A 14364-nucleotide genomic window follows, 5' to 3' on the forward strand; every position below is an offset into this window, starting at 1 on the left:
CTTCACATTCAGGCTCGCAAAAAAAGGTTCCCTTCCTATAAAAATGCAACTCAAGTGCTTTATAATAATCAAATCTGAAGAAGTGTGGCCCTTTAATGATCATTTAATGAACAATAAAACATGAAACATGACCTTGAATCTAACCTAAATCAAACACAACAAACAAAGAATTGTTTGTGAATGCGCAGCAAGAACAAGTTATTAAAGGGTTGTTGAAATGAAACCTTTGTTTCATCCTTCCTCATATATCAAAGACTCGATCGCGACAACTCTAACTCAATGCTAAAAATCCCTTTAAGATTCACTGCTTTCTTGCCATTTCAGCGTGTTTCTTTGGTGAACTCACATACAAATAAAGCAGAAACATCAGGTAATTAAATAACCACACAGACACATAAAATGACTATAGTCAGACAATAACGCCTTTATGAATAAAAAGGCTGCTATCAGCACCATAAAACAATAATGATTTGTACCATATTATTATTATATTATATTATTCTCATCTCCTCTGGTGTTTTGGGAGTTCAAGACACTGAGTGCCTCTGGCTAAGAGCTGTCAGTTCAATATCATCTCTAATCTGCTGCTAATAAGGCCTAATATGACCTGTTCACATTATATTTAACTTCCTGTGGATAAAACCTGAAAGACCAATAAAGAGTCCCAGTTGTAACACAGTGGGAGACATGGGAATTATTTTGTTGGCTGTGATTTCTCAGACTAAACTTGTTGAAGCAGGTGGCAGAAATGGCAGTACCTCAATATCCCTTGTCTGTGTCCAGCCGAGGACATTTGTTGCACGTCACTCTCCATCTCTACTATCCCTTGGCTGCTATAAACTCTATATTAAAGAGATCAAAAAACATTTCTTTATTTATTTGAACACAATAAACACAACTGTGGAAACGTGCGGGACAGCGTTGTATGGATGAATTTAGAGCCACCATTAAAAGTTTTAGTTTAGTTTACTTTAGTTTTACTTAATTTAATGTAGTTTAACCAAACAAAGACACCCCAAAATAAACAATACCAATCACAGCACAGTTAATGCACTACATGGTACATATGGAGAAGAGGAGGCAGCAGACAATACTGTCCTTCTGAGCTCATGAAGTCCCATGGTCCATTAATTGTACTATCAAAGTCCCCAACAAGTCCAAAAATATCCCAACACACAGTTGACAGTTAAACCAGTGTGATAATCCAGTGAACGCGCCCATGAAACCAGCAAACAAACTATTGAACACAGTTTGTTGTTTGACTTTCATTGTGCAGGATGATTTTTGTGCAGAGTTTCACACTAGAAGGCTGTTTGCACATGAATCTGTTTCTCTGCTCTCAACTCGAGTCTAAGTTTATCATCCATACACATCACAACAATCATGGTCCAGCATTCAGCTTACACAATTTCTGCATATTCATTCTGAATCTCTAATGTGGGAGTAGGACTGCATGTAAATCTCGGAACTCTTGACAAGGTAATGCACTTTTTTGACGCATGTTTTATTCCAATCAGAGTATTCTTAAGTTAAGTTAAGAAAACATGAAAGGTTTTAAAATACACGCAGCATCGAGCCCAGCATCAGTGTAATGACATACTTATTGTAATTGTTGTGTTTTGGATGTGAACATTTCAGCATTATCCCACGTGACTTCTTATAATTCTGTCTAGACATTTGTTTTTTAGGATTTGGTTCAAAGTTAGTCTGTTTAGTGCAACATTTCCTATATTTCAGTGGCTGAGCACCAGTAGGATAAAAAACAAAAAACAAAAAGGGGATTTCATGGTCAAAAAAAGACTGCACTTAACATACCTACTTAATTTCTCTGTTAAAGCCTCATATAGCTTCAGAACTTCACATAGTATTTTGCACAGAACAAGGAGGGTTGATTTTGTCCCCATCTGTTACATTGATCACTTGAAGAAGATATTTCTTCACAGCCAGCATGACCTATTGGAGGACCAATAACCCTTTCAGGTACTTACTGTATGTGCATGTGATTGTTGTTTTAAGACAGACTCGGCTCCCTTCTTGAGCCATCTGAATACAAACACATCAAAACTGAACAGAGAAGAAAAGGAAAATGGATAAAATAGCAAAACAGTACTTAAAATAATAAAAAGAAACTCTTTATGATGGCTCATTAGCACTAGCCTATATAACTATCATCATATCATCTTTAACAACTTCAACTTTCACTCTGCAATCAGCAAAATAACTCCGGCCTCCGATCTGCATCCATCATTAAAAAAAAAGACTAAATCCTCAAAGTTAATTGGTGGGTGTTTCCAGACACATTTCTTCTGATTATCTTCTTCTTTTTAATGAATTCATGCCCTAAATACTCTCGTGAGCCTTCAGAAAGGAGGGCAAACCCGGGTCTGCTGGTCCAATGGGCAGCATCACATCCTGTGTGACTGATCTGGGTGTAAACTTTGAGTCGAGGCGGGGAGAAGAAACCACAGCGGAACCGACAGTCCTGTAAGTCTGTCGTCTGGGACATATTCACTGGTGCCACTGGTTTGAGTCCTAGTCCCAAAAAGTCAATGAAGTTGGATTATTTTTCTTGCGTTGAAGACAAAGAAAGAGAAAAGCCTGTTTAATAAACCATGTTCCTCGGAATAATTTGGATATTTTGCTTGTAATGTTCTGGGGAAACTTTTATTGGACGATGTTTTCGCTGCTTTTGGGAGGTTTTCCATGTATGAAGTATTATGGGTTTTTTTTTATTCTCATAGGCCATCTCTTATCTTATCTTATCCCTTATTTCACTGCCTCTAATATTTATACCGTGGCTGGTAATTAACATAATCTTGCATTCCTGTTAATTTCCACAAAATGAAGGACAACACGGACTCCGGATTGCCACCCAAACGCAGATTTTTGGCAGTTTATGAATGCAGCTGTAATCACCCAGGGGAGCCTCAAGTACTTAAATGGGTCCATCATGAGAACGAGACAATCAAGCTCCTTTATGCCTCAAGATCAGCTGCAGTTTCTGCACATTGTCTCTTATGAATAGACCTATCTCCAATTGAGCCTCTTCACTTTGGAGATATTTCGATTTTCGATTATACAGCTATTGAAATTAGGATGCGCCGCCTTTTTTCTCTCTCTTAGCTTGGTGGCTCGCTTGCGTTTTATTTTTTTTATTTTTTTATTTTTTTGATTGCCAGATGAAATTGACACTCCGGTTGCCACTTGTGAAGCGAAGCATTTCAATTCGCCGCTAATTGCAGATATAGTGCCATGCTTTCTTTTCACTGCATGTGATTGCATGGGCATACAGCCTACCATTGCGCACGAGAAGAATGATCGATCAGATATAGTTTTTTTTTCTTCTAATTGCATCAAAATGTCTTTTGTTGCCAGGGTTTAAATGCAGGAGAAACTGTTATTCGTTGTTTTGGACCGGATATAGTGTGGGCTGGGGCAGAGATGCGTAATGCGCAGCAAGCTCCATCTTCTCTCCAAATAGGCACCGTTCAAGATCCGAAAATGGTGAGTCACAAACATCTGGATGAGTTTGATTTGCAACCTTTTGATTTCTTTGTCTTTCAATCTGTGTAAGGTTTCTTTGGTTCCTCTTCTTGCTCTCTTCCTAAACTTTGTGCATGCTGGGTAACCTTCGCAGGACTCTGGATTTGGCTCAGGTTCAATCACACAAAACAGTTTCTAAAGGCTATATGCATTTATGATAAGGGATGTCGTGGAAAGAAAATCCACCAAAACTTAATTTAGCCACTTTTAAGTTGAAGACTGGAGTTCACATAATGCAACATGTTTAGGCTGAGGTGAATCTGTGTTATAAAATGTAAATGAAACTTGAATTATCACACGCGTGCATGAACAATTAAGTTAAAAGCGAATGTAGAATCACTGGAGGAAATAAAGCGTTTCTGGAAACCAAAACCGTTGGATATTAGTGGGGAGGGCTGGGGAGTTTAGGTTCAGGACTGCGTCTATATGTTTCTACCACATCACTGAAATATTTCACGGACTCGCACACTGATTTTTTTCAGTAGGCTATATCCACTCCTAAAAATAAAACCAAACTAAAATCAGCAAAAGACATGCAACTCAGTCTTCTCTCTGGGTTAAACCGGGGTGTTTTGGCGCAGTCTAAGTCGGAGGTGAAGAAGGAGTCCGGTGGGTCCAGTCCGTCGGAGGCCGCCTGTCTCTGCTCTCCTCCGGCGGCCAAGAACCAGTGCGCCAGCTGCGGTATGGAGATTCATGACCGATACCTACTGAAGGTGAGAAATAACGAGGATAAATTATAAATGTTTACACACAAAAATAAAACGGTACCAAGAAGCTTAAAGATCTAAGCTCCGTTTCTTAGTTTTATTTTTTATTCCTAAGGCTACTTTTTGGCTTTTTAATCTTAACAAAAGTAGCGCAAAACAGGTAAATGTGGTAATTTCAATCATGCATTGCAATTTCCTTTATCTAGTGACATTTTCTCCTCATGCTTCTTTCTTTCTTCACTTTTTCTTCTGCTCAGAAAACGAGTCCAAATTATTTTATTTATCTTTTATTAATTTTTTTTATTCACTTTTATGAACACAAGACATATGGCAAGCTATTAAACATCTGGATGAGAGTCTCGTTGCACTGATTATTGGTCACACACACTCAGACGTGCATTATTCTGTAAGTGTGATTGTATTTTGTTTTAATCTTCACAGGTCAACAACCTGAATTGGCATTTGGGATGTTTGGAGTGCTCAGTGTGCAGAGCGTCTCTGCGCCAACACAACAGCTGCTACGTTAAAAACAAAGAAATCTACTGCAAACTGGATTATTTCAGGTAAAATAAAGTTTGTTCTAGTGCTGATTTTATGCTGCGCTGTTATTATTTTATAACGCGAGCATCTCTCCAAGTCTTACAGGTTTTTATTTTTAGATCATCAGTTAATTTAATTTTTATCAAAAATTAATAGTAAACTTAATTATTTATTTTAATTAGTTCAGTGATTCATTTATTCAAATGTTTAATTTTAAATGTTTATTTCTTTTCGAAGTTTATTTATATTTCGATACTCACCTTTTTTTTAGCCAGGTCGATGTAGTTTATTCTGAAAAATAAACAAATAGTTTGCCAGCATGCGCATGCAAACTATTTATAACCTAACACATAACACATAATGTAACTGCATGTTTGCATTTGTTCAGTATTTGAGAAACAGATAAATGAATGAACAAAAGCCTCGAAGAAACAAATGAAAAATATGAGCACAGCGTTTTTGTTTTATTTAACCGCCGTCTAACTGCGTCTGCGCAACCCAATATATACTGACGATATTTAAATTGGTTCTTCTCCCATTGAATCCAACCAAATTCTTGTAAACGATCCCTTAACTAATGCTTTTGATACAGTATTTGAAAAGCATCCTTCCTGTTTCCCTTATTAATAAAAAGAAACACAGACAATCAGAATCTGCATATAAATTAATTAATTAAGTATTTTTGGAAATGATGCAAGATGATATTTAGAGGCTTCTCTACCTCCTTCATGATAAACCTGAAAAATGAAATAATGAATTTCCGGTGGAAGGTGGAACAATGACGGATGATTTAAATGTTATTTGGCCCAGGTGATAAATTATTGGACATAATTTGTTTTATTTTTCTAGGTGTTTTTACAGCTAATTGATCTTTGCTTTCCAAGATCAACATAATTTGGCTCCCAAGTAAAGGGAATCAAGATTTCCTGTATAATGGGCTGTAATGGGGCTTTTAAGCCACAAGATCTTTTCAGCAAAATATACCAAAGCTAAACCTTGTTTTTGAAATTAATTCTGTGTTTATCTGTTCACACTTGTGAGACTTTTACAACAGCTGCATGAGAATCAGATCAGATCAATGAACAAATGGCTGGATTACCAAACTGGGCTACCTGCCCCAAAGTCAATTGACATCGCTAAGTTACACTATTAATGGCATTATTGGGGCATAATAAGGGGATGGTGATGGCGCAATGGATAAGACACATTCCTTTGGTGTGAGAGACCCAGGTTCAATTCCCCCTTTGACCCATCCATTGTGTCCCTGAGCAAGACCCTTAACCCCTAGTTGCTCCAGAGGCGTGCGTCCTCTGACATGAATAGCAATTGTAAGTTGTTTGGATAAAAGCGTCAGCTAAAAAATGAATAAAGTTAAATTATTGGCAAATGTCATGGCCATGGCTCTTAGAGGAACACAGCATCTAAATCTAGTTTTAGGCCCTTTATTATTTTAGTTGACATTGGGCTCACATGATTCCTTAGTGAAGTTGACTTTGATCAAATTACCTCAAACTAACCCAGACACAAAAACCTTGTTGCCCAGGCAGGACATCATTCCCTCTGGCGTACTGCAGGAAAACCTTACAGTCACTGTTTTAAAATTCCAGTTTTGTCACCTCCACAGTGAAGGAAATTACTCTAATCTATTTATCGTTTCATCTACTCACCAAAATAGCTCTGAACTGTGTCTTCTTACTCTAGCAGCTACCAAAGTCCAGGTGAGAGTTGACAAAAATGTTGATGCGCTCATCAAGGTCACCTTTAGTTACAGTGCAGAGGTCTGACCACAAAAACAAGTTTTGCGCTGTTTTACCTCCCAGGCTACATACGGACTGGTGGAGCTTTGAATGTATGTGTCATAATATTCTGCAATAATGCTCTGGAAATAAACATCAATCAAAGATAAAGCAGTAAAGTGCTCATCATTTTTCCATCATTAATTAAGAAGTGGCATGGAGGGATGATGTGACAGTTGGCCCCCGGGCACAGACATGAAAAGCCTCCCCGCCCTTTGCAGTGACATTATACAGGTGAAGCAGTACTCGGACATGCTGGTTCAAAAACTGCAGCTGAACTAACTTCAGTATTTTGTTCTTGGAGATGAAGACGGGAGGTCTGACTCCTGTCCAAAAGCTTCCTGCCACAACAGATCAACAATAACACTCCTCTGCACAGATATTATGCAAAATGTTATGGGAGGGCATATTTTGTGGTGTTCTGATTCAAACTGCTTTGTTAGTTTCACTGTAAATGTACTTTAAATGAAATGTAACAGCAGCCTCAGTGTGATGTGCAGCTGTAATATGACGGAAAAAAACAAACAGATATTGCAAAGGGTTTGGTTGGCAGCTACTCACAAGATTCTGCAAAGCAAAGCAACAACATCAGAACATTTAACTGAGCTCTGTAACCTGCAGGCAAACCTTCACCTGCCCGTTTTCTTCTCCCTCACAGTAGGTTCGGCACTAAGTGCGCCCAGTGTGGCCGGCAGGTGTACGCCAGTGACTGGGTGCGGCGGGCTCGGGGGAGCGTTTACCACCTGGCCTGTTTTGCCTGTTTCTCCTGTAAGAGGCAGCTGTCGACTGGGGAGGAGTTCGGCCTGGTGGAGGGGAGGGTACTCTGCCGCAGCCACTATGACATCATGCTGGAGAACCTTCGCAGGGCTGCTGAAAACGGTAACAGACATTATCAAAGATGTATCTCTAATGATCATCAGCAAAAATATGCAAGAGTCAGGGCCTCAGTGAGAAGTGGAACAAAATATTCAGGAAACTCTTGATCACCATTTGAGCTCTAAAGTTTCCAACACTCCTTTTAAGTTTCCTACAAAGCTGTTTTTTTCCTCGACACTGGATATATAGACGCAGTCCAGCCCTTTTTTACGGGCACGTAAAGATGTACCATTACATAAAAACATACAATTCTAGATTCTCTAGTGTTTTATTGTCAACATGAAATACCATTATTTGAGCTTTGTTTGAACAGTGGTTGACCACCCAACCTGAGAATAAATGATTGACCTGCTGTAAGGTTAGGTTAAATGAACTTGGAAGTTCTGACCAAGCTAATCACAGTTGACAATAAGCTGGTGGGAGAGAGGTAGAAACTAAATTCGTGAAGGAATATTTTAGCCTCAGTTCATGATCCAAATAGAAGTAAAACATTCCTATTAACCTTGTTATTTCCAATTTTTTACACACTGATAATGACTGCTCTACTGGAAGACTCTCTGCTGTGCTGTCAGTGAGGTATAAATAGTCTGAACTGTGTGGTCAATGGCAAGAAAACATTTTAATTATGTTCCACCGACTGTTTGGACAAATGTTTCATGACACAGAATTGAGCTGTAACAAAATTGGCTTGTAAACGTATAACTATGTTGTTTTTTAAAACTTCACAATATAATGGCTGAAGTGTCAGTGAGACCTGTTGTGATTATGCTCTCTTAAAGGTACAGGACTGACTCTGGAAGGAGCGCTCCCCTCTGATCAGGATGGCCAACCAAAACCAGCCAAGAGGGCGCGGACATCGTTCACTGCTGAGCAACTGCAGGTAGATTCTGCTCTGACGTGCTTGTGTGTTTAGGTGTAGTGGTGTTTCAAACCGTCCTTTATATGTGTGTGGGTTCGTGACTGAAGGCAGTGTGTCCTCGCAGGTGATGCAGTCTCAGTTCGCACAGGACAACAACCCTGATGCTCAGACTCTTCAGAAACTGGCCGAAATGACGGGACTGAGCAGGCGAGTCATTCAGGTAGGAAATGATAAAACATAAGGTTACACTTTCATTAGACCAGTGGTTCCCACCTGGGAGTTGAGATCCTTTTAAAGGGATGTGGATTCATTTATCTCACCAGGCCTCTAAAAATTGTTCAAATTAAACTATTTGAAAAGGGGAAATCCCCCTTTGGTTGAACTAACAGTCTGTAGATATGCAACTTGTGATGAGGGGTCACAAACTGCAGTACTTTTAGAAACTGCTTTGTTTTAAAGACATCTGAATCCAGAAATAAAGCTACGGAGCCACTCATCTGCACAATGCTACATATGAGCGTTTTGCTGGAATATATCAGTATCTGATTCTCACATTAGGTTTTTTAAGGCTGATGAAGATACAAGACTTCTTTTGGTTGATTTTCACATTATTTTGGTTTTTTGAGTTTGATGAGTTTTCCTTGCTTGTGACCCCTTGAAATGAAGCGTTGTCTACCTTTGGACTGGTTTTCCTTCTGAAATGATCTGATTTAATGGATTTTCAGATGAGGTAAGGTATGAGGTGGATGAGGTATTCAAAAGATTTAAGGGGGTCCAGACCCTCTTGTTGGGAAATACTGATTTTAAACACTCTGATGAAACCCTGACCAATTAAATTATTTTAGCAAGACCATTAGCAGTTACGAATGCCGGCGTCTCGCCCTGTGATTAAGTGAGGTTTGCACATGAACTTATTGGTCTTGCTGTCAATCAACGCATCAATAGCCCTGGTCCTTATGAACAAAATTAAATGTCACATTTGGCTATAGCCCCTCATCCTATGTTGGCATAGTGATCTAAGCAACGTTTCGGTTGCGTCTCGCCACACATAGCCAAACGTAGACATGGGAAACTTTGGATTTGGACCCAAACACATCAGACCCAGGCAGAGCGTTCAGTATTACTCTTTATTGAGGACAAAATAAAAGGTGAATAAGCTTATGTGGTGTGAAAAGGCAGGCAGAGATCTAAAACAGGTTAGAAGTCCAAAAAGCAAACAAATCCACAGGAGAGCAGGCAATAATCCAAATACATAGAGGTACAAGAAAGAAGCTAACAGGTAATGCAAACATACAGGAAACCCGAAGGAAGGGCTGGTTCACTTGATCAGACAACGAAGATGATCCGCCAAAATGACAAGGAACACACTGACAAGATATACACACAAGAGAGGTGATTAACAAGTCACAAGTGGAGCAAACAATCAAACAAGCGGGACAACAAAAAAAGCAAGAAGTGAACTGAACTGAAACGAGAAACAGAACAAATGAATGAACGTCAACTAAATCTTCAATTTAAATAGTCTTCAGAAAAAGGAATAACCTAAATTGTGCAATATTTGAAGCTAATAGGAGATTTTGAGGCACATTAAGTACAGGAAAACTTAACAACTCAAACCTTGATTTTCTTGTTGTAGAGTTCATTTTCCCCTGATTGCTGCCTGTTCACATCATCTGTAATATTTCCCAGGTTTGGTTTCAAAACTGCCGTGCGCGACACAAAAAGCAGCCGCCTCAGAGCAGCTTCTCTCAGAGCGCTCCGCTGTCCAGGATGCCTCCATCGCTGCCAGACGATATCCACTATTCACCGTTCAGCAGCCCGGACCGACCCCATCTACTGGCCCTGCACGGATACCTGGACAGTGAGTGTCAGGTCTTACTGTTAGGGATTTTTGTTGACTGACACACATAAAAATTATATTTTTACACTGTTTTAAAAGCTGATGCTTAAATATATAGTATATTTAATTATCTATTTCCCAATATTTAACTTCATAATCAGCCGTCTCTCCGGGTCTTTCTATATTGAATTAATAAAAGGTTTAGTTTGTTATGTCATACAATAGCCTATGCAGTGGTAGAATGAAGTCAAGTTGTAAGTAATGTTGTAAGTACATTACCTCAGGTACTGCAGTAGAAATTTGAGGTTATTGTACTTTTACTTTGTCTTTACTAGTATTTCTACTTCATCCTAGTTTATACTTCAATTTCATGCAAGTTTATTCTGCTAACTCCACACAGGGGCAATTTTTCTGCATCATTAGTACTTTAAGTACAATTTGTAATAACAATGATGTCCTTTTACGTAAGTAATATCTGAAATGCAGGACTTCTTGTAATTAAGTATTTCATATTGCAGTACTGCTACTTTTAATAAAGGATCTGAATACTCCAGCACAGACAATAGTAGTAAAAATGAAATGCAGGGTGGATGAAATGAAAAGGCTGGTGTGCTTTAAACAACAATATTCAGAAATAATGGTATAAATAAGGGTAAGAAAAAAAACTCAACAATAAAAAAATTGTAAATGTTCGCAATATAAGTATTTAAATATATTAAAAATGCTTAATAGCCTAGACACAAAAAACAGCTACAGTATGTCCCAGCTCTAAATCAAACTTTTCGCAATAACATTTCATGTGCACTCAAGTGCAAACATTCAAAGATGCAGGGCAATGTAAAGGATTTTAAGAGAAGGATCCCTCCTCTGTTGCTCCTCCTGAGAGTTTTCCCCTTGTTTTCCTGTTAAAGGGTTTTGTTGGGGGAGTTCTCCTGATCCAAATCGAGAGTCTAAGGATAGAGGGTGTCGTATGTTATACAGATTTTAAAGCCTTTTGAGGCAAATGTTTGATTTGTGATTTTGTACTTAATAATAAATACAAATGGCTAAACATTGTGAGAAATGTTGAAGGCCCAAAACAATGTCATTTGGATGCTTTGGGAGTTTAACTGCATGTTCTTGAACTCTATTTCAGTAATATGCTCACATTGTTCCCCAAACTCATGGTGATTCTCTTGTCTTCTTCGTGCAGCACACCCTTTCTCTGTCCTCGCTGCCCCGGGCCACTTGACCCATCCATCCATCTCTTTACCAACGCTTCCCATCAGCCGCTGACCTCCTGCGTCTACTTTTGTAGCGTCACCACTCTGATGTTGTGAAAAAAAATCCTTTGGGACGTACTTTCAGTAATCTGCTCAGTTTGGGACTCTAATCTCCAGGCAGCAGGGACCTCGCTGTTTTCAATCGTCAGTCGGATTCTTCGCTGTGAGACTGCTGAGCTAAACTTGTCTTTTAAAGACAGCGGACTGTGGCAGTTGGAGAAATGTCCCGCCTCCACGCCAACATGGAGTTTTTTTTTATTTTGTTTTTTATGATGCAGTGAAGAAGACCACTTTTGTTTTATTTTTTCCTCTTTTTGATGGGACACAAGAGATTGCATCAGGTCAGGATTTTTTTCCTTTTGTTGACCCACTCATACAAGGTATTTTAATTATAATGCTGTAATATGAGCTCTCAAAAAAAGAAGAAAAAGGGAGTGTTGTAGCAGCATTACAGTAAAACCTCAGCATTTTTTGTATTCGTGATGAGCACATTTGTAGCTTTACTGTTGTTTGTTGTTGTGTTGTTGTCAGAAAATGGAAACTCTTATTTATTCAGAACAAAACTTCACTTTTAAAAAGCACTTTTAAATGTGTCTTGAAATTGAATAATTCAGTGATTGTACTGCTACAGTTTAATAAAAATGTATCAGAGCTGTTATGGAAATGTTAGTGTTTTGATAATCGAGGATCAGGTTGATTTAATCATGCACAGAGAGCAAGAGGGGGAGAGACTGTGTGTGTGTGTGTGTGTGTGTGTGTGTGTGTGTGTGTGTGTGTGTGTGTGTGTGTGGCTGAAAATGTCAGGACAAACACGCAATTTCAAAGACAGAGAAATGTGAATGCATCTCCACTGGAAGGACATTATATTAGGACACTGTTTTTACACTGAGAGCTGCAAAAAATCGAAAGCTCGTCTGTCAGAGGCCAAGTACTTGCAGTAACCTGTTATTGAGAGCAATATCCAGCGACAAACCTGCACATCATCTCCAATTTACTCTTAACAGGAAATGGGATCAATCCCACTGTGAAAACGATTATTTGAAACGACTTTTTCACTCAAAGCGTGGCCATTGATCGGGCAGTTTGTTGGCTTTTGTGAGTCCTTTTAATGCAAATTATCTACAGTTGTTACATTGATTGACAGCACTTAAGAGGCTGTGATGGAAAGAATGAATGGGAGACTTTGAGTTAAAGGATATCATTAGATATAGAATTATTTTTAACCACTGTAGTAAAAAGTGTGACACGCCCATGCACTTCTAGTTTCACGATCCTGAGAACAACCAGGATTCAGGATTTCTGAGGCTGGTAGAGAAATTGATATTTAGGAGTTTAAACAAATCTGATTAATATTTTACATAAACACAATATATAGAAAAACATTTTGACAAATTCAATTTTTAAGCAATAGCTCAACATTTTGGTAAATAATTTACTTTTTTGTGAAGAGTAAGATAAGAAGATGGATACTACTGTCACATCTGTCCATTAAATAAAGAGTTGCAGCCAGCAGCTGGTTAGCTCAGCTTAGTTTAGCAAAGACACTGGAAACAGGGGAAACAGCTAGCCTAGCTCTGTCCAAAGGTACAATTAATAATATTAAACAAGTATGCATACCAGCATGCCCGCAAATTAACACATTATATCATGTTTGTGGCAACTGCAGGTGGCTGTAGGCCCGTAAAATGGTGAATTGTCAGTTTTACAGACTAGCTGTTTCAAACTGTTTCCCATGCTAAGCTTAAGGGATTCTGGCTCCAGCTCCATATTTAGCGCACAGACATGAGAATGATATTGATATAACAAGAAGAAGAAAGTCAAGAAAGTGATAACCTCAAAGTGTATGTCCCAAAATGTCAAACTGTTTCTTTAAAGAATTGTTAAAAGAGGATGTTTTGCAATTAAAAAACAAACCTAAACAGTACAAATAATGTTATATTAGACCTATCTACTGTTTTTATATTACCTCATACATTTACGTTTGGCATTTTTGTACTAATATTTCTTTTTTCTTTCTTCATTGTTGATTAATTGGCAGATTATTTTCCCAATTCAACACTTAATCCTTTGATCTTTAAAATGTCCCCCAGTGATCACAGTTGGGTTTTTTCCTGAATTTCTTTGTCCAGAGGGAACTCTGATCCATGGACCACGGCTGAGCTGTACTATGATTTAGTATATATGAATTATTTAGTAGATGCGAGTGGGCGCACCTTCAGCTAATCTGTACCTTTGCAGTTGGATAGACAACTAGCTGAGCTAGTTTAGCTAACTCTCTCAGCAACTGGTGCCGAGGCTGATCAAGATCGATGATGATGACTGTAGTTATGTGATAACAGAGCTTTGGCAGTTGCTGTCGCTGTGATTGTGGCTGTAGCCATGGCTGTGCTTTGGTTGTTATGATTATGGCAGTGACATATTAGTTTATAATGTGTGTAACACTAACTACATACAAGGGAAGTGTGTGTGTGTGTGTGTGTGTGTGTGTGTGTGTGTGTGTGTGTGTGCAGTGAATTGACTAGGATGTGCTGGCTGATCGTCCTCAACTCCTGAGGTGTTTTGGTAACACAACTATCACATCTGATAGAAGCATATCCCCTTAACAATGCTTTCTAGGCTAATTTTAATTGGAGCAGTAAAGATTTTGCGCCCTGGTCATGGAATAACCATCAGAACACACTACAACTAAATGATCTTGTCTCCTTGGGAGAGTTCAAAACTCTGGAAAAAAAAAACTGTGTAACTGAAGAGTGCAATTCCTATTCCTAAACTGGACTATGTATCTGTTGTCCTCTGTCTGTTTCAATGTGCTCCATTTAAAAAAAAGTTTACTCTGAAATATATATGCTATCTTGGCCAGGTCTCCCTCGAAAAAAAGATTTTAATGGGACTTCCCGGTAAAATTAAGGTTAAATAAATCAATGTTAAAAAGTCCAGATCC

The 14364-nt window shown here is 38.6% G+C and overlaps 1 protein-coding gene across 2 annotated transcripts; it reads left to right on the forward strand.

Annotated features, from left to right (window-relative positions):
- The first annotated feature begins 2485 nt into the window (after nt 1-2485).
- si:ch211-236k19.2 (LIM/homeobox protein Lhx6) lies at nt 2486-12081 on the forward strand. Of its 2 annotated transcripts, XM_038704799.1 has the most exons (9): nt 2486-2705; nt 3376-3504; nt 4125-4256; nt 4692-4813; nt 7245-7465; nt 8242-8342; nt 8446-8541; nt 10011-10182; nt 11354-12081. In XM_038704799.1, the coding sequence occupies exons 2-9, from the start codon at nt 3442-3444 to the stop codon at nt 11434-11436; spliced, it is 990 nt and encodes a 329-aa protein (XP_038560727.1). In that variant the 5' UTR covers nt 2486-2705; nt 3376-3441; the 3' UTR covers nt 11437-12081. The 2 variants fall into 2 exon arrangements, with proteins under 2 accessions (XP_038560727.1, XP_038560726.1); XM_038704798.1 differs by having other exon boundaries at nt 2486-3504.
- Nucleotides 12082-14364: the final 2283 nt, after the last annotated feature.

The sequence above is a fragment of the Micropterus salmoides genome, unplaced genomic scaffold (assembly GCF_014851395.1).
Source record: "Micropterus salmoides isolate LMB-PRFRI ecotype aquatic unplaced genomic scaffold, ASM1485139v1 Ms_hic_scaffold_7, whole genome shotgun sequence".
NCBI classification, from domain to species: Eukaryota; Metazoa; Chordata; class Actinopteri; order Centrarchiformes; family Centrarchidae; genus Micropterus; species Micropterus salmoides.

What these genes read in the sequence shown, in the direction of transcription:
- si:ch211-236k19.2 (XM_038704798.1), top strand. Translation starts at nt 3,442, where the DNA reads ATGCGTAATGCGCAGCAAGCTCCATCTTCTCTCCAAATAGGCACCGTT. An exon ending in CCGTTCAAGATCCGAAAATG is followed by an intron (nt 3,505 to 4,124) that starts GTGAGTCACAAA and finishes GTTTTGGCGCAG; the next exon opens with TCTAAGTCGGAGGTGAAGAA. An exon ending in CCTGCACGGATACCTGGACA is followed by an intron (nt 10,183 to 11,353) that starts GTGAGTGTCAGG and finishes TTCTTCGTGCAG; the next exon opens with CACACCCTTTCTCTGTCCTC.